Here is a 27,663-nt window from a genome sequence, read left to right as displayed (position 1 = left end):
GGTAGGTTCACTTGCTGAGCTGCTGTAACAACAAACCACCACCTTGTTGAGTTAGGCGCATCTGCGGCATGGGCTCCCACCTCCGGAGGCCTAAGGCTGCAGCCAGGGTGACGCCTTCTCCTCACAGGAGCTCAAAGCAGGACCCTGCACCTCCCTCTCTTATAAGGACCCCGCCTACTTGACTAGAACCCGGCTGCAGGGCCTCCTCTCGTGCCATCTACAAGATCCTGTTTCCAAATGAAGCTGGGCTCCCAGCGTGGCAAGAGGGAGTAATTACCCCACAGCAGAGCCGGCCCCAGGGCTGCTCAGCGGAATCACGCAGCCGCCGAGGACGCGCGGCCTGTCGCGGCACAGGTGTGCGCTGCTTGCTTTAAGGCTCCCTGTTACGTTCTGCTGGGTGGCCGAGGGCCTGGTGCAGGGACCTGGGCCCGGCCCGCCCTCAGTTCGGGTCTGTCTCAGCTGGGGACGGGGGTTTCTCCGAGAGGGAGCATGTACGATTACCTGACACTCACTGAGCTGCGCTGGGCTGGCGCTTGTATTCTGCAGCACACACGCTGCCGCCGTGGTCAGCAGGACGCTGGGCCCCGCAGAGGTGTGTTCCATGGAGAGGGGGTGCCCACATGGGGACCCCGAGGTCTGCTTTGAGCACAGCACCCGGCGCCCAGACAGGGAACCTCGTACTTCAGGCTCATTTCTACTCACGTTGGCTGTCTGGCTCTGTCTTGGGGTAGAAGCACCTGCTTGCTGCCCAGGGGGAAGCGACCCCTGGTCTGCGAGCAGAGGGCGAGTCCCGCTGCGTGTCACCGCCCTGCCTGTGGAGGGACTCCTGGTCCTGTCTGGAGTCCGCAGTGGAATCCAGACGCATTTGTACTGTCGATCCACACCAAAATCCAAACGCATCTGCCCTTCGCACACTGGGAAGTTACGCGGGGCGGGTTTTGCCAGGAGAGGCCGCGAGATACCCTGCTCCCCTCCTAGGCCGGGACTCAAGAAAGCACCAGATCCAGAACAGAAATGTGGTCTCCGGAAGGCGCCTTGGGGAATGCTTGTTTACATTCCGCTACGTTTGGATTAGCCGAGTCTTCCGAGAGCTGGGCCTGGAATGGAGTTGCGTGTGTGGGAACCCACAAGAGAAGCAGGGATGGGGGAGGACCCCCCGAGCGAGGGAGCTGGAGGATGTTTATGGTCTAGGCCGTTGTGGTTTTATTAGACTCATAAAACCCGTTTTCTCCTCATTTTCGTAACGGCCTCGATGAGCCCCTGAGCTTCCCGGGGGCGTGTTAAATCCGTGCGTGCGCACCGGGCGCTGGCACAGCCACGCGGGGTTGGGATTCCCGGCGCTGGGTGAGCACGGAGGCAGAGGCAGTGTGCGGTTTGGAGCTAATTCGTGTTTATTTGTGGGCTTTGCCGAGAACTCCGCGGGAGGCTCCATTAAACTTCTGTATCGATGATACACAGCCGAGCCGCAGGGCATTGACTGCTCCTGTCCCACGGGAACATAAATCAACGTTCAAAGAGGAAATACGGAGCACCTTCTGATTCTTAAAATGTAATTTAGTGGAGAATTCAATCACGTGAAGTAGGATGAAAAAGCATTTTATGTGTGAGATCTGTGCACTTCTTAAATAATGATATCTTCATTGGATTTTTACATCTGTATTTAAAAGAAACGGAAGCGCTCTTGAATAGCAGATGTGCGTCTAAATGCAGTTGTGAATGAGGACTTGGGTGAAGTTCACGTAACCCACACAGGGATCCAGTCCTCTCCACCCTGGCCTGGCCGGGGCTAACAAATGTCTATGCTCATATGGCACACGGGCGCGTCCAGAGATACATGCCCTCAGCGGGACCACCGAGGCTCACGGCCGGGGGAGAGCTGTCTGAGACCGGGAGGATGCTTCCGTGTCTGCAGTCATTTCTTCCTGGCAGACATGCAGTCACACGTCCCCTTACCTCGGAGCTGTTTCGTGTGGTGTGGTATGGTGCTTACAAAGGGTCACATAGGTTTGGGGTTGGTGCTCCTTTGAGGAGTGTGGCCACGTCTTCACACAGGGTCTGTGGTGTGCTGTGGAGAGCGACCTTTCCCACCTGTGTCTGTCTGACCACAGGGTCTCACGCCAGAGGCCGCTCGGCCGAGCGCCTGCCGCCGCTGTGGGAGATGCACCCCGGGTGACTGGTGTCAGCTCAGACCCATGGGGACCGGCGTGTGTCCCGCGGTGTCAGCTCAGACCCATGGGGACAGGCGTGTGTCCCGCGGTGTCAGCTCAGACCCATGGGGACAGGCGTGTGTCCCGTGGTGTCAGCTCACACTCCGTGGGGACAGGCGTGTGTCCCGCGGTGTCAGCTCACACCCATGGGGACAGGCGTGTGTCCCGTGGTGTCAGCTCACACCCATGGGGACAGGCGTGTGTCCCGTGGTGTCAGCTCACACTCCGCGGGGACAGGCGTGTGTCCCGCGGTGTCAGTTCACACTCCGTGGGGACAGGCGTGTGTCCCGCGGTGTCAGCTCAGACCCATGGGGACCGGCGTGTGTCCCGCGGTGTCAGCTCAGACCCATGGGGACAGGCGTGTGTCCCGCGGTGTCAGCTCAGACCCATGGGGACAGGCGTGTGTCCCGTGGTGTCAGCTCACACTCCGTGGGGACAGGCGTGTGTCCCGCGGTGTCAGCTCACACCCATGGGGACAGGCGTGTGTCCCGTGGTGTCAGTTCACACTCCGCGGGGACAGGCGTGTGTCCCGCGGTGTCAGCTCACACCCATGGGGACAGGCGTGTGTCCCGCGGTGTCAGTTCACACTCCGCGGGGACAGGCGTGTGTCCCGTGGTGTTGTAGTACAGAAAGTCTCCCTTTCAGATCCCAAGTTGGGGAGCAAATGGCCAAACCCAGGACCAAGACACTGCTCTGGGGACAGGGATGAAGTCACTCCGTTTTCCCCTTCACTGTTTCATGAATCATGCAGAATGTGGGGCCTGAGATGTGGAGGGCTGCAGGGTAAAGTGTCCTGTGTGGAGTGAATGTGGCGTGAGGACCCACGCGCTGCCCTGCCCGCCCCGTCCCGTCTGCAGATGGTGTGGGAGAGCAGCTGTGCCCTCATCGCCATGCTGACGCCGCTGGCTGAGAACGGCGTCCGGCAGTGCCACCACTATTGGCCGGACGAGGGCTCCAACCTCTACCACATCTACGAGGTATGTGAAGGGGCCCGCACGCAGCTGCCGGCCCTGGCAGCGTGGGTCCCAGTGGCTACGGGGGGGGGGGGGGGGCATCCGTGTGCGGGGGCTTTGCACCTTCCATACTCAGAGGGGCCAACAGCTATGGGATTGTGAGCAGGATTCGGGTGAACCATGTTGTCCACCATTAAAACTGCATACGCCCCCTCGGCACCAGTGGCTCACGCCTGTCACCCTAGCTACTCAGGAGGTTGAGATCTGTGGATCGAGCTTTGAAGCCAGCCTGGGCAGCAAAGTCCATGAGAGTCTTATCTCCAGTTAACCACCAGAAACTTGGAAGTGGAGCTGTTACTCATTCAAGTGGTAGAATGCAAGCCTTGAGCAGAAAGCTCATGGACAGCACCCAGGCCCTGAGTTCAAGCCCCATGACTGACCAAAGAAACTGTATAAACCCTACCCAGCCTGGGCAGCAAAGTCCATGAGACTCTTTATCTCCAATTAACCAGCTAAAAGCTGGGAGTGAAGCTGTGGCTCCAGTGGTAGAGCACTAGCCTTCAGCAAAAAGGCTCAGGACAGCACCCACGCCCTGAGTTCAAGCCCCAGGACTCACATGACAGAGAGAGAAAGAGAGAGGGAGGGACGAGGAGGGGAAGGGGAGGGGAGGAGAAAGGAAGGCCCTGCACAATCTCAGTGCTGACAACAACAACAACAAAACCCTCCATCCGGCAAGGCCACCAAGGCCTCAAGCAGGGTTTGCTCTCAGGGTTTGCTCCACTGTCCCTGTGGAAACGGCTGGCAGTTTCTTTGCCTGGGCCGAGCGTCGTCTTCTGTGGCTCTGATGGGAATTTGGGGCCTTTGCACTGGAGCGTCTCTCACAGGGCTTCATGCCCACATCGGGGTGATGTAGATGAGCATGACCATTGAGTCAGAGACCACAATGCCCAGTCACACCCACACCACCCACGGGCCTGCTTACACGGGGCCTGCTCACACCGCAAGCCCATCCACGGCCCCCGTTCACACCACAGGGCCTGCTCACACCACAAGCCCATCCACAACCCCCGTTCACACCACAGAGCACCCACAGGCCCTGCTCACACCGCAGGCCCATCCACGGCCCCCGTTCACACCACAGGGCCTGCGCACACCTCAGGCCCATCCACGGCCCCCGTTCACACCACAGGGCCTGTGCACACTGCAGGGCCATCCACGGCCCCCATTCACACCACAGGGCCTGCGCACACCGCAGGCCCATCCACGGCCCCCGTTCACACCACAGGGCCTGCGCACACCGCAGGCCCATCCACGGCCCCCGTTCACACCACAGGGCCTGCTCACACCGCAGGCCCATCCATGGCCCCCGTTCACACCACAGGGCCTGTGCACACTGCAGGCCCATCCACGGCCCCCGTTCACACCACAGGGCCTGTGCACACTGCAGGCCCATCCACGGCCCCCGTTCACACCACAGGGCCTGCTCACACCACAAGCCCATCCACAACCCCCGTTCACACCACAGAGCACCCACAGGCCCTGCTCACACCGCAAGCCCATCCACGGCCCCCGTTCACACCACAGGGCCTGCTCACACCGCAGGCCCATCCACGGCCCCCGTTCACACCACAGGGCCTGCGCACACCTCAGGCCCATCCACGGCCCCCGTTCACACCACAGGGCCTGTGCACACTGCAGGCCCATCCACGGCCCCCATTCACACCACAGGGCCTGCACACACCGCAGGCCCATCCACTGCCCCCGTTCACACCACAGGGCCTGCTCACACCGCAGGCCCATCCACGGCCCCCGTTCACACCACAGGGCCTGTGCACACTGCAGGACCATCCACGGCCCCCGTTCACACCACAGGGCCTGTGCACACTGCAGGCCCATCCACGGCCCCCGTTCACACCACAGGGCCTGCTCACACCACAAGCCCATCCACAACCCCCGTTCACACCACAGAGCACCCACAGGCCCTGCTCACACCGCAAGCCCATCCACGGCCCCCGTTCACACCACAGGGCCTGCTCACACCGCAGGCCCATCCACGGCCCCCGTTCACACCACAGGGCCTGCACACACCTCAGGCCCATCCACGGCCCCCGTTCACACCACAGGGCCTGTGCACACTGCAGGCCCATCCACGGCCCCCATTCACACCACAGGGCCTGCGCACACCGCAGGCCCATCCACGGCCCCCGTTCACACCACAGGGCCTGCTCACACCGCAGGCCCATCCACGGCCCCCGTTCACACCACAGGGCCTGTGCACACTGCAGGCCCATCCACAGCTCCCGTTCATACCACAGGGCCTGCGCACACCGCAGGCCCATCCACGGCCCCCGTTCACACCACAGGGCCTGCTCACACTGCAGGCCCATCCACAGTCCCCGTTCACACCACAGGGCACCCACAGGCCCTGCTCACACCGCAGGCCCATCCACGGCCCCCGTTCACACCACAGGGCCTGCGCACACTGCAGGCCCATCCACGGCCCCCGTTCACACCACAGGGCCTGCGCACACCGCAGGCCCATCCACGGCCCCCATTCACATCACAGGGCCTGTGCACACCGCAGGCCCATCCACGGCCCCCATTCACACCACAGGGCCTGCTCACACCACAAGCCTGTCCACGGCCCCCGTTCACACCACAGGGCCTGCTCACACCGCAAGCCTGTCCATGGCCCCCGTTCACACCACAGGGCCTGCTCACACCGCAAGCCTGTCCGCGGCCCCCGTTCACACTGCAAGCCTGTCCGCGGCCCCCGTTCACACCACAGGGCCTGCTCATGCTGCAGGTCCGTCTACGGCCCCCGTTCATACCACAGGGCCTGCTCACGCTGCAGGTCCGTCTACGGCCCCCATTCACACCACAGGGCCTGCTCACGCTGCAAGCCTGTCCGCGGCCCCCGTTCACACCGCAAGCCTATCCGCGGCCCCCGTTCACACCACAGGGCCTGCTCACGCTGCAGGCCCGTCCACGGCCCCCGTTCACACCACAGGGCCTGCTCACACTGCAGGCCCGTCCACGGCCCCCATTCACACCACAGGGCCTGCTCACGCTGCAAGCCTGTCCGCGGCCCCCGTTCACACCGCAAGCCTATCCGCGGCCCCCGTTCACACCACAGGGCCTGCTCACGCTGCAGGCCTGTCCACGGCCCCCGTTCACACCACAGGGCCTGCTCACACTGCAGGCCTGTCCACGGCCCCTGTTCACACCACAGGGCCTGCTCACGCTGCAGGCCCGTCCACGGCCCCTGTTCACACCACAGGGCCTGCTCACGCTGCAGGCCCGTCCACGGCCCCCGCTCCCTCAGCCTCACAGGCTGCAGCCTGAAGCGTGCTCACTCACAGCTGCGCTGCCGCTGGCTCTCATGGTCTCCGACCTTGCCGAGACTTTGAGAGACTCGAGCCTCGGCGGGACCCGGGGCCACCCGCTGTGCGCTCACGGGCAGACCTCGCCATTGCTGTCGTTTTCTGAAGTGTGCATGACTGAGAAGCACACAGGGCCGGCTGGCTGCATGGCTGCGGCATGTACACAGACCATAGGCACAAGTGACGCTCACGTTGGAGTGGGGACAGGCCCTGGGACCAAGCCAGTCCCCTCAGGGTGGTGTCACGCGTGCCACCGCCGGCGGTTCTACCTGTGTCAGACCCAAGCGTCCACCGTCCTGTCCCCTGCTCCTCCCCACAGGTCAACCTGGTCTCTGAGCACATCTGGTGTCAGGACTTCCTGGTGAGGAGCTTTTACCTCAAGAACCTGCAGACCAACGAGACGCGCACCGTGACCCAGTTCCACTTCCTGAGCTGGCACAACCAGGGTGTCCCCTCCTCCACAAGGTCGCTCCTGGACTTCCGCAGGTAAAACTAAGCTCTGGCCAGCAGGCCGCTGTCAGGGTGGGGGCGGCGGGCCGAGGGGACGCAGGCCGGTGCTACATTCCCATGTTTCTAAGATGCCGCTCGCGGGAGATGGTCCCTCTGTGCTCCAACAGGAAACAGGAAGGATTCATCTAGCAACAAGTGATCGCTGTGAACTGGTCTCCAGGGTTAGCAGTGTCAAAAAGCAAGGGGCCAGGCATCTTAGAACGGTGGAAATATGGCCATCGGTCAGGACAAGAGTCAAACACGAGCCTCCTGAAGTTCCTGTTTTGTGAGGTTGCAGTAATGAAGCCAGGTTTTTGCTTGGCTACTGATCTACCCTCTTGGGTGATGGGAGCACGCTCGCTAAATGCACACTTGTGGATAGAAGCCTGGGTCTGGCCCGCGTGACTGTGGATATTAATGCAATTTTGAAACGGCAGTTTAAAAACAAAACTCCATTTGATTTGGTCTGTTGTCAGCCAGTCACTCAATTATCTTGCTCTAAAGTGCATTTGCTCAGCTGTCGAAATGAGTGCTAGACTGTCGTACAGGAAGGTTTGAGATTAAAAGGAAAAGAAGACAAAGAACGAAAAGAAAAGCACGTAAAGTAAAAGCTTTACTTATCTGCCACTGGTCCCCTGGCTCCTCCCTGAGGAGGAGCCGCAGCCTCGCGTTTCAGTCTCCGGGAGACTTTGGGCCTGCGGAGGCCCGAGGCTGTGTCTGAACGCCACCAGCCCTGCGGTCTGCACGCGCACCGTTCAGGGGAGGTGAGAAGAGTAAACCGGTTGCCATAAAGGTGGAGTTTCAGAGTTACCTCTGGGGTTCTTGAACTTGCACATTGCGGATCGTAAGCTTATTAGGATACTGTTTCTTTTGCCTTTTAGTCTGTTTTGAAAAACCAAAAGAAACCATTTGTCTGAATCATTCTTTGGATCAGACAGCCTGTGACAGAGCTCTGGGAGAGACAGGGATTGGGTGTCACATGCGGGTTCAGTGGCTCCTGCCTGTTCTCACCTCCCCTGGGGATGCAGAGGTGACCCAGAACCCTGAGCACTCTATGAACCACCTACTGCGCACCACCCACCCCATGAACCACCTACCGCGCACCACCCACTCCATGAACCACCTACTGCGCACCACCCACCCCATGAACCACCTACCGCGCACCACCCACCCCATGAACCACCTACCGCGCACCACCTACTCCACCAACCACCTACCGCGCACTACCCACTCCATGAACCACCTACCGCGCACCACCCACCCCATGAACCACCTACCGCGCACCACCCACCCCATGAACCACCTACCGCGCACCACCCACTCCATCAACCACCTACTGCGCATTAATCCTCACCACCCACTCCATGAACCACCTACTGCGCGCCACCCACTCCATGAACCACCTACTGCGCGCCACCCACTCCATGAACCACCTACCGCGCACCACCCACTCCATGAACCACCTACCGCGCACCACCCACTCCATGAACCACCTACTGCGCACCACCCACTCCATCAACCACCTACTGCGCACCACCCACTCCATCAACCACCTACTGCGCATTAATCCTCACCACCCACTCCATCAACCACCTACTGCGCGCCACCCACTCCATGAACCACCTACTGCGCGCCACTCCCTCCCGCCCACTGTGGTTCCTGCCATTAGATGTGTCTTCTCAGCGCAGGTTTCCTCCCAAAGGCAGAACGCTGAAGGTGGCTTCAGAAAAGTGCTGATCCTGGCAAAATGGATGCAGCTACAAAGATGGCTGCCCACCCCACCGCCCGTCTTTAAGCCCTTCCCCGGCGTCTGCGCATGTGTGTACACAGGCTTGTGTCTGTGTCCACCCATGAGATGGAACATGCCCGCCCCAGCCTCAGGATTCACAGTGCGTCACGCGGGAGTGAAAGCGGGATCCCCAGAATTCCCTTCAGCCAGAGGACTGTGATCCAAGAAAGTTTTTGAGCACTTAACAAGAACACAAACTCCCCGGTAGGCCAGCCTCGCTGCGCGGTGGGCCAGGTTGCCTGCCGCGTGCCTCCTTGGTCAGGACTTGTGATGCCACTGAGGGCTCTCCACACACAGCAGCCACGCCGCCCGCGCCCACCTAACCCCCGGCACTGGTTGCTGCTGTCTGTGTAAAACAGCCACCCGGGTGCCGGCAGCCGGAGAGGCGCTGGAGACTGCTGGGACTCCACAGTCGGCTCAGGGTTCCTTGTCTCCGACAGTAGGCTCGGGCCTGCGTGTGCACCAGGCACCCGCGATGTGTAATTAAATGTTCCTGGTGCCCAGAGGGGGCACATTTACACTTTAAAGAGAAGCCACTAAGAGATCATTAGCATCACATGTGAGGGCTGTGCTTCCAAGCCTCTCCCCCTTACTCTTCCCTTTCCTCCTCTGTCTGGCTCTGTTTCATGCCTCTCTCTCTCTCTCTCTCTCTCTCTCTCTCTCTCTCTCTCTCTCTCTCTCTCTCTCTCTCTCTCTCTCTCTCTCTCGCCTTCTTGCTGTGTGTCATAACATCCACTAACGCTGCTCACTGTACAGTGGACAAGCCCTTACTTTGCCAGCTAATTAGCGGTGGCCGGTGTCATTTTTGTGATGTTGCAGCTAGTAATATGAGCCCAGTTGCATAGTCACAAAAGTGATCATTGGAAACTGTGCCTGCTGCAGGGACCGGGCGACCCTGCGTCTTTAACGACCTCACCTTTGCTTGCTGTCGGTTTGCGCCTGCCACTCAGTGGCCGAGGGCTGGTGTGCATCGCTAACCGTGCCTTCTCGGTGAACTCCGGTGGAAGTGTGCATCCTCTCGCTGTCTCTCAGTGCTGGAGACCTCGCTCACTGACACCTTGTCTGAGAGTAAACTGAGACGGCTGTGCACTGCTCATCTTCATGACTGGTCTGCATCTGCATCTCAGGCCCGCCGGATGGACGGACGGACACGGGGCTCCCCGGGCGGTGGCTTTGCTTTCCTCTCTATGGTGTGTCATTGTGCTAAGCCGAGGGACGTGCATGATTCCGTGCCAATAACGTTCCAAACCTGCCACCACCGCGGGGTCTCACCACGCCTCTCCTCTGTTGCCCTGGTTGTTTGTAAGTAGGTCTAGCCTGGGCGGGGCTGCTGTGAAGGTGCGAGACTTTGCAGAGCCCCCAGCAGCCGGCCGCCACACCGGAGAGAACGAGAACGCACTTAGCCGTGTGGGGAGGGAGGACGGCAGGCAGGGCGCGCAGAGAAGTGCCAGCCTGCAGCACGCCCCTTCCGGCACTTCCTGCCTGGTGAGGTCAGGGGCGCATTTGGCAGGCTGGGACTGAGCAGCTATTAATGGCAGACTCCTTCCCGGCTGATGTGGTTAGAAAGCACCCAGCCCGGCCCCAATGCCCCGTGACGGGGCCAGGCTTGAAGGGGGAGGCCGGCCGGGCCGGGCTGACCCGTGAGCTTGCTGGATGGCACGCATACCATTTTTTCTTTTGACTTTGTGCTGTTTTGTTGTTCGTTTTGTTTTTTGGCATGGGGGTCGGAACCCAGAGCCTCACGCACACCTGTCTGGCACTCAGCCACTAACCTGTGTGCTGTCTCTTGGAGAAGGCAGCCGGGGCCCTGCCTGGGGTCCCTGGGGCCCAGCGTCGGTCCTGCCAGCCAGCGCTCCGGACGCCCGCGCGGCCCGGGCCGGGCAGCCGGCTCTCAGGACCGGGAGCGCTGAGGCGCTGAGGTGCGCGGGCCCCGGGGGTCCACTCCTACCCTCCCCTCACTGCCCAGCCTCCCGGCAGTGGCGGTCACGGTCACGCACACCATGAAGGGCTCAGAGCTGGTGTGGGCCGCCAGCTCCCCCCGCCCGAGGGCCTCGGCGCTCAGAGACGAGGCAGCCGCCGCAGGCAGGGCTGCGTGCTGGCCTGTCTGCCGGAGGCCGGCGAGCCTCACCGCTCACACCTGACCCCCAGCCTCCTCTCCTCTCTGCAGGTCGGGGTGCAGACCCCCCCCCGTCAGGTCTCCTTCTGTGAGCTCCATAGAGGAACTAGGAGAACGGGAAAAGGCAGGCCTCTGACACGAGCCTGGAGCTGAAGCTCTGTGTAGAGCACCGGTGGCAGGGCCGCCTCCTCCTCCTCCCCTCCCCCCTACCTTCCCTCCCCCCTCCCTCCCCTCCCCTGCCTCCAGACAGGGCATCTCCACAGGCCCCAGCACCCAGGTCCCCCTGGCCAGGGGGATGGCTCCCCGTGCTGCCACTGCGTAACACTTGGGTCTGTAATGCCAGACTTCATCACCACATGTTCTAGAATGCATCTGTCACTCATTTTTCTTTCCAGTAAATTGAGATCCTGTCTTTAATTTTCTCTCTGTGAAATAGTTTACTAAGAATTTTGATGTGCTTTGAAAACATGTTCAGTTGTTCACTGAATTTTTAAAAAAGAAACAATTGGAGCTTACACAGTGAATGTGAAATCAGCCCTCCGATTTAGATAGGGGTGGTTAACCAAATGTTAAATATGTTCTTGTTACCTTGGACAGCGCCGGTCTAGATCCTGCAGGAGGAAACTGCTTTGAAGCAAATGCAGATTTATGAAAACAAAAAAGATTTAGATATCCGTACCCAAAGCCCATAGGCCAAGTAGAACCTTAGCCACACTGGATCTGCACGCACCACGTGCTAACATGATGCGTGGAAGCTCTGCATTTCTACTGCAGAGCTCCAAAGTCTCAGTGACCGTCAAAGACGGCCACACCCCTGCTGAGGACTGAGGACTGAGGGGAGGGAGGGCGGTCTGCAGGGGGAGGGCTGGGGGAGGGCTGGGGGCCTTGCTCTCTCATCCTGATCCCTAATGTAGTCACTGGGGGTCGGGGGACGGGGACACCGTGAGAGTGTAAGGACTGCTTTTAAAGCTGGTTTATTGAGTTGATGTTGAAAAGGAAAACCTGGAAATGGCTGGTGTTCGTTGTATCTGTTCTTGGCCCAAACAGGCTGTTACAAAATAGTATCAATGATATGGGCTGCAGGCATTGGCTTGTTGACTGTTTGGATAGTACAGAAGCTCAGCACGTCACTATAATCCTTATATTTCTTTTTATTTCAGAAAAGTAAACAAGAGCTACAGGGGCCGTTCTTGTCCAATAATTGTTCATTGCAGGCAAGTACAACTTCTCACCTGGCTTAAATTTGTGCTATTTTAAAAAACTAATATAATTAATAAAGAAGCTGGACTTTCTAATTGCTTAACAAATACATCTAGTTGGTATTTCTAAAAGCAAACAATACTCGCTGGATTTGCTCTGCATTTGGCTAAATGAAGTCGGCATCCGTCCTGCGGTGCTTAAGAGCCGCCTTCTACCAGGGACCCGGCCTCGGCCGGTCTCCACATCGCCCCGTCTGACCTACCCGGCCTTTCCCTAAATCTTTTTGGTGCCAGTACTTTCCACGGAAAGTAATTGTCCCACGGTAGCAGAGGCCACCGCCGCACTGAGCAAGGCTTTGGAATCCTGCAGGGAAGAGGACCCACCCGCCTGAGGCCACAGAGAGACCAGTCTGGACCCCAGGAGCCCGGCTACTGGTGGCGCATACCCTTAAGTAGTTAAAACTGCCCGGGTGGGAATAGGGCCGCTCGGAGCTCAGCCCGCAGTCCTCCACCGCACCAAGTGCTCAACTATCTTTGGTGAGGCGCTCATGTTCCATTTTTCTAGAACTGTCTCATAGAATATTTCTTTCTGCCTGGAAAGAAAAGGAATCCGAGGATCTCCAAAGATCAAGTACCAAATCTGTGGATTCAGCCAAGAAAGATGTGTGCTTGTCCGTGTGCGTGCACACGTGTGGACGTGTGCTTGTCCGTGTGCGTGCACACGTGTGAGGGGCCTGTGCTCGCCTACGGCTTTGCATCTCACAGAGTCGAACATGGCTCTCCCCATGAATGTGCTAAGACGAGCCACAGTCCATCGGAAGACTTGTGGTATTTCTTCACCTATTCCTGGGATCTGCTCTGCCCGGAAGTCAGACACATTCACCAGAGGCGTGCCCGCTGTGAGGTGTGTGGGGAGCTGTGTGCGTGGCTGTGTGCCCTGGTCACGGCGCGGTGAACACGCACATGCATGGACGTGTGAAGTTCCGGTCTTTCCCTCCGCTGCTTTTCTGGACCATTTGTTTGGAGAAATGCATGGGAGCCGAGGGCGGCGACTCTGCCGTGAAGAGCGGCCTGTGGGTCTGCGGGGCTCTGGGAGTGACAGACCAGCCCGGCGGGCAGCGGGCCGGCCCTCCCTCCTCCCCGTCTTGTTCAGGGCGAGGTCACCTTGCCCTTGAAGTGCCCACTGATCTTCCTGGGGGAGAAGTGTGGCTGGCGCACTGAGGCTGGTGTGCGTGCAGACGCTGGTCTGCTTGGAGAAGCCTGGCTCTTGGGACGGGGTGTCTCGTCCTTGTAGGAGAGCGGGGTGTGGGGAGGCATTGTGCTCAGGCCCTGAGAGGTAAGCCGGCAGCTTTTCTCCCAGAAAAGGCATTTTCTTTTTTTTTCCATTTGCTATTGTCCAGTCGGTGCCGCGCTGATGGCACTGCAGGCATGGCGGGGACACCGAGGGGAAGTGAGAGCACTTTGATTATCTTTCTCATCCTCACCACTAGTGTAGTTGTGTGGCGGTTACACGTGCACTGTGTTCTTGGCGTGCCGGAGGCCGGGACGGGCACGCTGCACACCGCCCGCCTTGGGGAAGGACAGGCGCGGGGAGCAGACGCAAACCACGTTCCATTTCCCCGTCTGACCATGTTTACCAGCTCCGGTCCACGGGCAGGGCATAGACATAGAGAAGAACGGAAACTGCGCTCCACGCGCAGTGCGATCCTGGAGGATGGTGGAAGCCCCAGGGTCTACGCTCCCACTCTGGCCCCTCCCCTCCCTTTCTTTCCTCCTGCTCTTCCTCTGCACCCTCCCCCTCCCTTCCCCCCTTCTCCCCCCTTCCCCTGCAACCTCCCTCCTCTGGCAGCCCACTTAAGCATGAAGGGAGCGCTGGCGGCCAGTCTGGGCGGGCGTGCCGGGCCGGCAGCATCTTCATTCTCTCTCCTTCTGTTGACAGTGACGGCGCGGGCCGGAGCGGAACCTACATCCTGATTGACATGGTTCTCAATAAGATGGCCAAAGGTGAGACCGCACGTCTGGCTGCTCTGCGGTGGCTGGGGATGGGGTGGTGGTTGCCATGGCAACGCGGGCACTACCGTCAAGGGAGGCCTTGGGGGAAATGAGATGGTGGTTGTCCCTTCTCTGTAAATGCAGTGAAGGCCACTTGCAGCAAGAACCTTTGTTTTTGAGGTCTGTCCTTTGTTGTTAGATGAGCACGTAGTAGGGTACTCTGAGAATCTGTCCATGTGTTCAATATTTACACCAGAAAAGAAGAGAAGGCATGTGAGTCAGAGTATCCTTTGGGTTCTCTTCACCTCTCCATAGGGTAAGACCCAGGCTTCTGACCACGGCTGCCCCCAAATTCCAGGCCAAGGCCACCCAGAGCAGGTCATGATCACCAGAGCAGGTCAAGATCACCCAGAGCAGGTCAAGATCACCCAGAGCAGGCCAAGGCTACCCAGACCAGGTCATGATCACCAGAGCAGGTCATGATCACCCAGAGCAGGCCAAGGCTACCCAGAGCAGGTCATGATCACCAGTGCAGGTAATGATCACGCAGAGCAGGCCAGGGTCACCCAGAGCAGGTCATGATCACCAGAGCAGGTCATGATCACCCAGAGCAGGTCATGATCACCAGAGCAGGCCAGGGTCACCCAGAGCAGGCCAGGGTCACCCAGAGCAGGCCAGGGTCACCCAGAGCAGGTCAAGATCACCCAGAGCAGGTCATGATCACCAGAGCAGGTCATGATCACCAGAGCAGGTCATGATCACCAGAGCAGGTCATGATCACCAGAGCAGGTCAAGATCACCCAGAGCAGGTCAAGATCACCCAGAGCAGGTCAAGATCACCCAGAGCAGGTCAAGATCACCCAGAGCAGGTCATGATCACCAGAGCAGGTCAAGATCACCCAGAGCAGGTCATGATCACCTAGAGCAGGTCAAGGCTACCCAGAGCAGGTCAAGATCATCCAGATCAGGTCATGATCACCAGAGCAGGTCAAGATCACCCAGAGCAGGTCAAGATCACCCAGAGCAAGTCATGATCACCAGAGCAGGTCATGATCACCTAGAGCAGGTCATGATCACCTAGAGCAGGTCAAGATCACCCAGAGCAGGTCATGATCACCCAGAGCAGGTCATGATCACCAGAGCAGGTCATGATCACCAGAGCAGGTCATGATCACCAGAGCAGGTCAAGATCACCCAGAGCAGGTCATGATCACCCAGAGCAGGTCATGATCACCAGAGCAGGTCATGATCACCAGAGCAGGTCAAGGCTACCCAGAGCAGGTCATGATCACCAGAGCAGGTCATGATCACCAGAGCAGGCCAGGGTCACCCCCTCAGCAGGCCAGGGTCCCCCAGAGCACTTCGTCTGAAGGGAGCCTTTTGCCCTTTCCTTTGGTGGAGAGGGGCCTGGGCCGTGCTGGGGCTGCTATAGTGCTGAGCCCTGCTGTAGTGCTGGCCCTGCTGTAGTGCTGAGCCTGCTGTAGTGCTGGGGCTGCTGTAATGCTGGCCCTGCTGTAGTGCTGGCCCTGCTGTAGTGCTGAGCCTGCTGTAGTGCTGGCCCTGCTGTAGTGCTGAGCCTGCTGTAGTGCTGAGCCTGCTGTAGTGCTGGGGCTGCTGTAATGCTGGCCCTGCTGTAGTGCTGGGCCTGCTGTAGTGCTGAGCCTGCTGTAGTGCTGGGGCTGCTGTAATGCTGGGCCTGCTGTAGTGCTGGGCCTGCTGTAGTGCTGGGCCTGCTGTAGTGCTGGGCCTGCTGTAGTGCTGGGCCTGCTGTAGTGCTGAGCCTGCTGTAGTGCTGGGCCTGCTGTAGTGCTGGGCCTGCTGTAGTGCTGGGGCTGCTGCTGTAGTGCTGGGCCTGCTGTAGTGCTGAGCCTGCTGTAGTGCTGGGCCTGCTGTAGTGCTGGCCCTGCTGTAGTGCTGAGCCTGCTGTAGTGCTGGGCCTGCTGTAGTGCTGGGCCTGCTGTAGTGCTGGGGCTGCTGTAGTGCTGGGGCTGCTGCTGTAGTGCTGGGCCTGCTGTAGTGCTGGGCCTGCTGTAGTGCTGGGCCTGCTGTAGTGCTGAGCCCTGTCCCAGTCCCAGATGAGGCAACACTCTCTGCGCAGCTCTGACAAACAGTGCTGGGCTTCCCGTGGAGACGCACAGGCCTGACCGGAAGCCAGGGTGTAGACAAAGCCGGTGTCAGGAGGGCCCTGAAACGTGAACATATGGCCTGTGCACACGGCTCCCGGGTCCAGGAACCAGGCCTGTGCACAGGGCTCCCGGGTCCAGGAAACAGGCCTGTGCACACGGCTCCCCGGTCCAGGAACCAGGCCTGTGCACAGGGCTCCCAGGTCCAGGAAACAGGCCTGTGCAGCGGTCTCTAAAGCAGAGGCCATTGTATATAATCACTGGCTATAGAGCTCTACTGTTATATCTTTAAATCTCAATGAAAGACCTTTAGTTCTGAGTAATAATACTATAAAATAGCAATTTAATAAGAAGAAATGTTGAAATATTAAAAAAACTAATATAAAGCAGAGGCCAGGGAAAGCCTCATAACCGTCTGCATTTGTAAAGGACCCTGTGGGGCCCACATCTGCAAAGTCACAGGGCAGAGGGAGGGACACGGGTCGGGGAAGGAGGGGCCGTGGGACAGAGGGAGGAAGGAGCCTGGGGAGCAAGGGAAGGAGGGAGGCATTTTTGGAACAAAGACGTAGGGCTATAGCTAGAAGACACCGGCCCAGAGGAGAGCTGTTGGGGGAGGGGAGAGGCCTGATCAAGACGCTGTGTTTCTTACACTGCCTTGTTGAACACCAACTCTGCACAACTACTTGAAGATAATTTAAAAATAAGCAAGTAAAACAAGCAGCCCCTAATTTACACAGCAGGACTGCGGGCCACAGTGGAGTTCCCGAAGGGCCACAGCCACACCAGGGGCCGGAGCCCTGCCTGGTGCCAGCTGCCGCCCAAGGCTCTACACGCACGTCACATGATGCTGAGCGCAGAAACAAAAAGAAAACGCAAACACGCACATTGCTTCTCAGGATTGTCTTTGTTTTTAAGACACAACACTATCCTAGCAATTTCAGTTAAAGTTTCTTTTCCCCTTGTCCAATAATGCTGCTGTGTCTCATTGATTTTTGTTTTTGGCAGTCCTGGGGCTTGAACCCAGGGCCTCACTCTTGCCAGGCAGTATGCTCTACTACCTGAGCCATGCCCCCAGCCCTGGTGAAGTAGCTTTTCCTTTTCAATTTCTCAGTGACGAGCTCAGAGCTATGAGCAAAACTCATACTCCTTCCTTTGTCCCTCTCTCCTCGCTCACCAGACAGAAAGCTTTTCCTTCTGTGACACCAACATACTTGGGAATTACACAGCCTATTTTAGTGAAGGACGTCCTGTCCGTTCGCACTTGTAACCGACTCACACCTAGTGAATTACTTGGGAGACACTTATTACAGAGGGAAGCATACATGTCCGGAAAAGCAGCTGAGCAGACACCAGCCTGCGGGCCTGGGCTGGGGCTCACTGGTGACCGCCAGGGGTGCCCTGTGCCCAGGCTGGCCTGGGGAGGCTGCACGGCAGGAAGGCCTTGGGGACCAAGCGGGGAGGGCTGACTATTGCCGCCCCGCCCCCCAGTGAGTGTGCTCTGCAGCTCCATTCAAGTGTGGGCTCAGCGTCTAACAATGAGAGCTCAGCCCAGCAGTGTGGAAGGCGGAGGGGGGGCGGGGGGAGGGGATAAGCTCACCCACCTCGTGACCTGCTCACCCCCACAGCAGGGGCCTGGGTGTGAAATGCCCTGACCTGGGGTCTCCAGGGAGATCAAAGGGCAGACGGCCACCACCCCAGGAGCCCGGGCTTTGTCCTGGGCTCCAGCCAGAGAGGCTGGAGGCCCGCGTTGCTAACCCAGCCTTCACCAAATGATCAAAGGCGCAGAGCCCTGCTCGAGAAGCCTTTCTTCCCACTTCCCTTTCTTAAGAAGAATGGGTTGCACCAGGGCAGAAAAATGCCCGTCCACAGCTCTCCCGCGGCCCGGCTGCCCTTCGGCCCCCAGCTCGGAGCGTGACCCCCAGCACGCCCAGCTCCCCACTCAGCCCAGGGCGGCTTTCAGGGATTAAGGACTTTGGGCCTGGCAGAAGGACCCAGAAGAATACACTTGGAACAATTCAAGTCCTTCTCTACCATCCAGTTTATTAGCAAGTAGACAATAATGCGCTGTGCCCTGCTCTGCGGGGCTCTGTGGGGCTCTGCGGGGCTCTGAGGGGCTCTGCGGGCTCTGAGGGGCTCTGCAGGGCTCTGAGGGGCTCTGTGGACTCTGAGGGGCTCTGTGGGCTCTGTGAGCTCTGCGGGCTCTGAGGGGCTCTGAGGGGCTCTGCGGGCTCTGAGGGGCTCTGTGGACTCTGCGGGGCTCTGAGGGGCTCTGCAGGGCTCTGAGGGGCTCTGCAGGCTCTGAGGGGCTCTGCAGGGCTCTGAGGGGCTCTGCAGGCTCTGAGGGGCTCTGCAGGGCTCTGAGGGGCTCTGTGGGCTCTGAGGGGCTCTGTGGACTCTGCAGGGCTCTGAGGGGCTCTGCAGGGCTCTGCAGGCTCTGAGGGGCTCTGCAGGGCTCTGAGGGGCTCTGAGGGGCTCTGTGGGCTCTGAGGGGCTCTGTGAGCTCTGCGGGGCTCTGAGGGGCTCTGTGGGCTCTGAGGGGCTCTGTGGGCTCTGAGGGGCTCTGTGAGCTCTGCGGGGCTCTGAGGGGCTCTGTGGGCTCTGAGGGGCTCTGTGGGCTCTGAGGGGCTCTGTGGGTCTGAGGGGCTCTGCGGGGCTCTGAGGGGCTCTGAGGGGCTCTGTGAGCTCTGCGGGGCTCTGAGGGGCTCTGCGGGGCTCTGCGGGGCTCTGCGGCAGGAACGCCGTGGCTCTGTCTGTGGCACTCCTGGGGACCGCCAGGCTCAGGCTGTGCGTGGATGAACTGGCTCACAAGTGATGTCATTGGTCTCCACTCTCGTTCCAGGGCTCAGCTCAGGCCTGAGCAAGCGCTGTCTTCCAGCCAATCCACCCTTGCGTCTCTGTCCCCAGAGCCTCCTTAGGAAGGGTTTTACTTTTCTGTCTGATCACCATAGCTTTAGGGTTTGGGCACCAGGCCAAGGGTGAGGCCTCCCAGAATTCCTGTGGCTGAGTACCTGTAGCAGCTGGGCCCACAGCAGTGAATGGTCACCCAGAGGAGTAGCACGGGGGGGGGTCAATGCTGACCCCCCGGGCGCAAGGGGGTCAGGGGGTCCCATCACAGAGCCCAAGCCGGGTGGAGATGACCAGCCTCCCTCTGCTACAGCCGTGGGCATGAGTGTGCAGGGAGAGGCCTGGGCGCGGTGTGGGGGTTGGTGTGTCTCCACCCCGCACCGGGCCCGTCTGAGCGGGGCTGGGCACCCCTTGTGGGGACCTGTGCAGTCTCCAGTCCAAGCAGGGGGTGGACATTTGCACCTCTTTGTGGCAGCCCTGGGTTTTGATTTTCTCAGGTCCTTCAGAGCAGCGCGGGGACAATTCTTGTGTAAAAGGAAAGTCTTTTTCTCTTGGATATGTGATGTATCTTCTCTTATTGTATCCTCAAGGAAAGGAGGTGCACTTTGCAGAGGCTCCTGGGTGCTTGCCGAGTGCGTTACTGGGGAGCGTGCACAGGCACATGCGGAGGCCTGGGTCAGTCAGGCCGCCTCCGTCAGTGAAGGGCCGCCTTGCACGCGGGGCCCAGTGACATCAGTGGGGTCGCCCTTGCTCTTGGCCAACATCCCAAGTCCAGGAGAGTCGAAGCAAACCTCATAAGGACACTCTTAAGGGAAAGTGCTGTGTTTACCCTGGCTGCAGATTGATTCTTTCACTGTAAAAAATCATTTTACTATTTCCACACTAATGTTCTCTTCATGTTTGTGGGGGTGAGTGGTGCTCTTTATCTAAAGCTAAAATCACCGCCGCTGTCTCCAACACGCCCCACCCCCCGAGAGGAGCAGCCATCAGCGCTGATGGAGCGAGCACCGAGGGCCCTGGCGGCCACTCGGGCCGGCGCGGGCACACAGGGCCATGTGCCCTTCCTGAGGCCCGCCAGCTGGCCGAGCCCTGAGCCACGCCCCTCAGCGCTAGCTGGCAGGAAGGCCCCTCGCTAGCCCCATGACCTCTGCCAGGCCAGAGCACGGCCCTGCGGTCACCAGCGGCCCGTGCCCGGCACCGCGTGGCTGAGTCCCAGGACCATCCCCCGACCCCCCTGGTGCCCACCACCCACGCCGCCGTTCCTGCCCTGCCCCCGTATGCAGATTCTTGTCCTGCTCACAGTCCTGCTCGTGGCACCACGGCCAGCAAGCTGTGTCCAGTCGTGCCAGCCTGGTGCCACCAAAACGGGGTTTTCAGGAGAGAATGTGATTGCACACTCACTCACCAGGAGCAAAGGTTCCCAGCAACCGCAGCAAAGCCTTTCGGGAGACACACGGAGGGGCCCAGCCCCCCTTCTCCCCGGCCCCCCTTCTCCCCGGCCCCCCTTCTCCCCGGCCCCCCTTCTCCCCAGCCCTCCCTTCTCCCCGGCCTCCCTTCTCCCCGGCCCTCCCTTCTCCCCGGCCCCCCTTCTCCCCGGCCCTCCCTTCTCCCCAGCCCTCCCTTCTCCCCGGCCCTCCCTTCTCCCCGGCCCCCCTTCTCCCCGGCCCCCCTTCTCCCCAGCCCCTCCCCAGTCTGGGCACTGAGGCTGGGTGCCACTCCCCTGAGCGACTGCGCGTGCAGCGTGTGAATGCTCCCCTGCACACACTCACGATTCCTGACGCAGCTTGCAGGAGACGCCCTCCCAGCCCCTCCTCACCTCAGCCCGTGTAGAAGATAAGCAGGCTGGAACTCAGGGCCTGGACACTGTCCATGAACTCCTTTTGCTCACGGCTAATGCTCTACCACGGGCCACAGCACCACCTCTGGCTTTTTTGGTAGTGGAGTGAAACTGAGGGTCTCACGGAAGCTCCTGCTCAGGCTGGCTTCGAACCGTGATCCTCAGATCCTGGTCCCCTGAGCAGGATTACCAGCATGAGCCACTGGTGCCCAGCTATGCTTTCTTCAAAAGGAAAAAAAAAGAACAAACTGATCCTGCGCAATCAAAACTGAAGTTATATACTGTTTCCTGTGACTTGCAACCTTAAGATGCCACAAAACATGCACGTGTGCGAGCACACACGCACGCACACGCACGCACCCACACCCACACGCGCGCACACGCATGCACACACACGTGCACGCACACCCACGCACGCACACACGCACACACATGCACATGTGCGCGCGCACACGCGCACACACACGCACGCACACACACACACGCACACACACACGCACCCACACACACGCGCACACACACGCACATGCACACACACCACGCGCGCACACACACACAAATAAAGCTCCACTTGTAGCCGCACTGGCCGGTTGCTGGTGTGGGTCTGTGCAGGAATCTCTGACAATTTTTCAGCCCAGCTTTCTTGAGTTAATGCTAATGGAGCCGCTCTGGCCCTGTTTTTCTCCATGAGCACTGGAATCTCAGCTGCCGGCCAAGCCTGCTGAGGGACAGGTGTAATCATTTCCAATTGGCTCTCAGCCAGGGGGAGCAGGGCACGCACAGGCAATCGGTGGGTGCGGCGTGGGTCACCTGCTGGGCTGAGGCTCGGCCCTTTGTGGTCTGCTTGCAGGGGATGGGTGGGTGCGGCGTGGGTCACCTGCTGGGCTGAGGCTCAGTCCCCTTTGTGGTCTGCTGCAGGTGCGAAGGAGATTGATATCGCAGCAACCCTGGAGCACCTGCGGGACCAGAGACCAGGCATGGTCCAGACAAAGGTACTGTCCCTCCACCTCCCCGACTGGACTGTCCTCCAGCCAGAGGGCCTCCCTGGCTGCCTTCCCGGGAGGAGAGGGGTGAGGCCTGACCTCACATAAGCCACGCTGCTCTGGTCCTGCCCCACTTCCCGGGGGCCCCGGAGAGGCCGCCCAGAGGTAGCTCCCGGGGCTGCACACGCACTCGAGTCCAACCAAATGACTCAACTGACCAGCCCCACTCCCTTCACCAGCCATGTAGGGTGTGTGTGTGTGTGTGTGTGTGTGTGTGTGTGTGTGTGTGTGTGTGTGTGTTGGGTTCTGGGGTGTGTGTGTGTGTTGGGTTCTGGGATCCATGTGTGTGTGGTGGGTTCCAGGGTGTGTGTGTGTGTGTGTGTGTGTGGTGGGTTCTGGTGTGTGTGTGTGTGTGTGTGTGTGTGTGTGTGGTGGGTTCCAAGGGGTGGGGGGGGGGGTTCTGGGCAGGGTTCCAAGGGGTGGGGGGGGGGGGTTCTGGGCAGGGCAGGGCACCAAACCTCCTGTGTGGGTCTGGGCAGGTTTGAGTGGGAAAGTTGTCCCTCCAGCCATCTAGAGCCAGGCACTAGTGGCTCACACCTGTAATTCAACCTACTCAAAAGGCTGAGATCTGAGGATCTGGGTTCAAAGCCAGCCCAGGCAGGAAAGTCCATGAGACTCTCATCTCCCACGTTACCACCAAAAAGCCAGAAGTGACACTGTGGAAAAAATTTTTCAAAGCTCAGAAACAGCACCTAAGCCCTGTGTTCAAAGCCCAGGACTGGTACACACACACACACACACACACACACACACACACACACACACACACGCACACCGTTCTTGCTCAGAATATCTGAGAGCCTCTGACCTTGCCTTCTCTCATCCAGCCAACGTACTTGAAAACCAGGAGCTCCACTCCTCTCAGACTTGCCTGCCCTGAGCTCTGCTTCTGTCATTCACCACGTTCACCACGTGCAGTTTCAGCTCTAACACCACTTCTGGTTTCAGGGCTTCTACAACAGATTCCACTGCAAACAGGCATCTCGGCCGAGTGCCTCTGGGTGGAGCGCTGGTCCCTTCCGAGTGGGCTCAGCACGTGGCCGCGGGCCACGGAATAGCCCCATGTGGGGATGGGAGCGTGAGCTGGCACCAGACTCAGCCATGCAGGCACTCAGACGAGTCTGATGAGTCTAACAATGGCTGTAATGTCATGACACCTTGGGTGAGCCTGGCTGGGCGCCTCTGGGGGCCTGGGGGTGGGGGGCCTGTCAGGACTGGGTGTCAGGACAGTACTGGGCTGTCTACCGTGGCCTCAAGGGCAAGTAGGCTCCTCTGCTGCTCCGCCCCATCCCCAGAAGAGCTGACACCCAGGCCTGGTGTCCCGTGTCCATGGTGTGGCAGGCCAGGTCTCTGGGTGTGTGGTGCTTGACATCTGGATGAAGGTGGGCATCTCAGGCCTTCAGCTAGGAGAGCTAAGGTGAGGAGGCCTGGGGAAGCACACAGGGGAGGTACGGGAGACCTGTGGATTTCAGAAGCCACACATTGCTTCTCCCCGGTGCATCCAGAAGGTCCCCATGTGGCTATGACTGAGACTATGATTGTGACTGTGACAGCTGTGACTGTGACTGTGATCATGACTGTGGCTGTGACTGTGATTATGACTGTGACTATGACTAACTGTGGCTATGACTGTGACTGTGACAGCTGTGACTGTGATTGTGGCTGTGACAGCTGTGACTGTGATTATGACTGTGACTGTAACTATGGCTATGACTGTGACTGTGACAGCTGTGACTGATTATGACTGTGACTGACTGTAACTGTGACTGCTGTGACTATGACTGACTGTGACAGCTGTGACTGTGACTGATTATGACTGTGACTATGACTGTAACTATGGCTATGACTGTGTGACAGCTATGACTGATTATGACTGTGACTGACTGTAACTGTGACTGGGACTATGGCTGTAACTGTGAATATGACTGTGACTGACTGTAACTGTGGCTATGACTGTGACTATGGCTATGACTGAATACGACTGTGGCTATGACTGTTGACTATGGCTACAACTCAACTGTAACTATGAATGTGACTGACTGACTGTGACTCTGACTGTAACTGTGGCTATGACCGCAACTGTGACTATGAATGTGACTGTGGCTGTGACTGTAACTATGACTGGCTGTGAATGTGACTTTGAATATGACCATGACTATGACTATAACTATGACTATGGCTGTGACTATAACTATGACTGTGACTATGATAACTGAGACTGTGACTATGACTGTGGCTATGACTGTGAATGTGAGTATGACTGACTGAATATGACTGTGGCTATGACTGACTATGGCTGTGACTGTAACTGTGACTATGAATGTGACTATGACTGACTGTGACTGTGCTATGACAACTGTGACTATGACAACTGTGACTATGACTGCGACTATGACTGCAGCTATGACTGTGGCTATGACTGTGGCTATGACTGTGGCTGTGGCTATGACTGACTATGGCTGTGACTGTGACTATGAATGTGACTATGACTGACTGACTGTGACTGTGACAACTGTGACTATGACTGTGACTATGACTGCAGCTATGACTGTGGCTATGACTGTGGCTGTGGCTATGACTATGACAGTGTCTGTGACTGTGGGTGTGACTGTGACTATGATTGGTAATGACTGTGATTGTGACTGTGACTTTGGCTATGATTATGGCAGTGACTGTGGCTATAACTGAATGTGACTGTGACTATGTCTCTGAGACTGGCTATGACTGTGACTATGACTAACTGTGACTGCGAATGTGTCTTGTGGCTATTACTGCGGCTGTGACTGTGACTGTGACTATGACTATGACTGTGGTGATGACTGTGACTGTGGTAATAACTGGCTACAACTGTGGCTGTGACTAGGACTGCGGCTAGGACTGTGACTATGACTGCAGCTAGGACTGTGACTAGGACTGTGACTAGGACTGTGACTAGGACTGTGACGAGGACTGTGACGAGGACTGCGGCTAGGACTGTGACTAGGACTGTGACTAGGACTGCGGCTAGGACTGTGACTATGACTGCGGCTAGGACTGTGACTAGGACTGTGGCTAGGACTGTGACTAGGACTGTGACTATGACTGCAGCTAGGACTGTGACTAGGACTGTGACTAGGACTGCAGCTAGGACTGTGACTAGGACTGTGACTAGGACTGCAGCTAGGACTGTGACTAGGACTGTGACTAGGACTGCAGCTAGGACTGTGACTAGGACTGTGACTAGGACTGCGGCTATGGCTGTGACTAGGACTGTGACTATGACTGCAGCTAGGACTGTGACTAGGACTGTGACTAGGACTGCAGCTAGGACTGTGACTAGGACTGTGACTAGGACTGCAGCTAGGACTGTGACTAGGACTGTGACTAGGACTGCAGCTAGGACTGTGACTAGGACTGTGACTAGGACTGCAGCTAGGACTGTGACTAGGACTGTGACTAGGACTGCAGCTAGGACTGTGACAAGGACTGTGACGAGGACTGTGACTAGGACTGCGGCTAGGAATGAGGCTATGATTATGGCTGTGGCTGTGGTTGTAGCTATGACTGTGACTATAACTGATCACAACTGTGGCTGTGGCTGTGACAGCGACCACAGCTGTGACTATGGCCATGTGTGTAACTGTGACTTTGACTATGACTAGTTTGTGGCTACGACTGGGACTAGTGGCAATACCTGCCTGATGTCAAGACCGCCCCATCTGCCCATCCAGGTGGCTGGCTTGTCAAGGGCCCTCCGAGACTGAGAAGAACACAGGGAGCCCTCTGCCTGGTAGCTCCATAGCCACATTGCCCACATAGAGCTCAAGCTTTCCAGCACCGAAGTCCAGCACTGGGCTGTGCTGAGGCCAGGGACTCCAGTGTCTCCGTTGTTGCCTGAACAGTGTCTTCCTGAAAAGCAGACAAGCAGCTCATGCTGGAGGGCGGGGGTCACCCTCGCTCACGCCTCCTCTCACTGGAGGGCAGGGGTCACCCTCGCTCACACCTCCTCTCTCTGGAATACAGGGGTCACCCTCGCTCACACCTCCTCTCACTGGAGGGCAGGGGTCACCCTCGCTCACGCCTCCTCTCACTGGAGGGCAGGGGTCACCCTCGCTCACGCCTCCTCTCACTGGAGGGCAGGGGTCACCCTCGCTCACGCCTCCTCTCACTGGAGGGCAGGGGTCACCCTCGCTCACGCCTCCTCTCTCTGGAATACAGGGGTCACCCTCGCTCACGCCTCCTCTCACTGGAGGGCAGGGGTCACCCTCGCTCACGCCTCCTCTCACTGGAGGGCAGGGGTCACCCTTGCTCACGCCTCCTCCCACCTCTGTCCCTCTGCAGGAGCAGTTTGAGTTTGCGCTAACAGCCGTGGCAGAGGAGGTGAACGCCATCCTGAAGGCCCTTCCCCAGTAGGCCCAGGCCGAGCCCCGCTGGGGCCCCACGCTGCCCCAGCTCGCTGTCCTGTGCTGTCGGCAGAGTCTTCAGATTCCCACGGTCCGCCAGATGACCAGTCCCTGTATATTCCATGGAAATACCCGGTTAGGAGGGCGGGGGACTCAGCGCATCCGTTTTCATCATCTTGTAAAGAAAAGGAAGCGTTCCCTCCCTCCAGCACCATCCACATCCACCCGCGGCCTGTCTGTCTCGCATCGCGTCGCAGTGCATTCCCGCGGCCCCTGCCTCGCTCCGCAGCACTGCGGCGGCCATGCCCACCCTCGGGCGGGGGGAGGGCTCCCCACGGGCCGCCCCACGCCTGGGCCGGGCCTGGCCTGGTGGCCTCCACCTTGCAGGCCACGGTGAGCCTGCCACGGGGCGGCTCTGACGTGAGAACCCAGGTGGCTTTCCCCAGAGGTGCCCAAGGCAGGGCCGCGCGGCGTCTGGCTAGCCCGGGACCCCGCGGGCCCCGTCTGGAATTGGCCCTCCAGGGAGCCCCGAGAAGGTTCCGGAACGCCTCCTGGAGAAAAGTTCTGGCCACGCAGCAGGTGCAGCCATGCTGCGCACAGCCCCTGCGCGGCTCCTCCGGTTCGCCCCTGCGCGGCCGCGCGGCCCCCCGCTGCCCCCCAGCAGGACGGTCACCTCGTTAGTCTCAGAGCTGAGCAGACGGGAGGCGGGGCGTCGCCGTGGACCAGGGGTTCGGCACGGAGCCCGCGCTGCCGTGTCCTGCGGGGCCGTCCGCCTGCTGGAGCCCCCTCACCTCCTCTTCCAAAGCTGCCCACCGCCGGGACTGAGTAACAATCGATCGGCGTGACTTATCTGCATAGAGTGAGCATCTACCTGCTTGTCATTTCTAACTCCTTAGGTTCCAGAAGAAATCCTCTAGCGTGAGACAGAACTCTATTTCCTGCGTCCTATTAAACATGCTGAGTCACACCTCCCGGCCTTTGTTTATGGAGGGAGCTGGTTGGGAGGGGACCCCAGGCCCCACGTGGCCCATTCAGAGGACACATGTGGCGGGGGGGTGGACCCCAGGCCCCACGTGGCCCATTCAGAGGACACACAGGAGGGGGGGTGGACCCCAGGCCCCACGTGGCCCATTCAGAGGACCCACGGGGGGGGTGGACCCCAGGCCCCACGTGGCCCATTCAGAGAACCCACGGGGAGGGGGGGTGGACCCCAGGCCCTGTGTGGCCCATTCAGAGGACCCACGGGAGGGGGCGCAGGGACTGGAGCCGGCTGCTCCCCCCGGTTGGAGTCAGGCCTCGCCCGTGC

The 27,663-nt window shown here is 59.1% G+C and overlaps 1 protein-coding gene across 4 annotated transcripts in view; it reads left to right on the top strand.

Moving 5' to 3' along the window:
• Positions 1 to 27,341, top strand: part of Ptprn2 (protein tyrosine phosphatase receptor type N2) — a 594,518-nt gene extending 567,177 nt beyond the window's left edge. For all 4 annotated transcript variants that reach the window (XM_069997165.1, XM_069997166.1, XM_069997163.1 and 1 more), the window contains 6 exons: positions 3,065 to 3,184; positions 6,863 to 7,029; positions 12,098 to 12,151; positions 14,076 to 14,140; positions 21,851 to 21,924; positions 26,296 to 27,341. In XM_069997165.1, the coding sequence (XP_069853266.1) occupies positions 3,065 to 3,184; positions 6,863 to 7,029; positions 12,098 to 12,151; positions 14,076 to 14,140; positions 21,851 to 21,924; positions 26,296 to 26,367 (552 nt within the window). In that variant the 3' untranslated portion in view covers positions 26,368 to 27,341. The remainder of the gene's footprint in view (positions 1 to 3,064; positions 3,185 to 6,862; positions 7,030 to 12,097; positions 12,152 to 14,075; positions 14,141 to 21,850; positions 21,925 to 26,295) is intronic.
• Positions 27,342 to 27,663: the final 322 nt, after the last annotated feature.

This window comes from Dipodomys merriami, unplaced genomic scaffold (genome assembly GCF_024711535.1).
Source record: "Dipodomys merriami isolate MVZ:Mamm:240054 unplaced genomic scaffold, mDipMer1.0.p SCAF_5, whole genome shotgun sequence".
Lineage (NCBI taxonomy): Eukaryota > Metazoa > Chordata > Mammalia > Rodentia > Heteromyidae > Dipodomys > Dipodomys merriami.
This window is presented reverse-complemented; position numbering and strand designations above follow the sequence as displayed.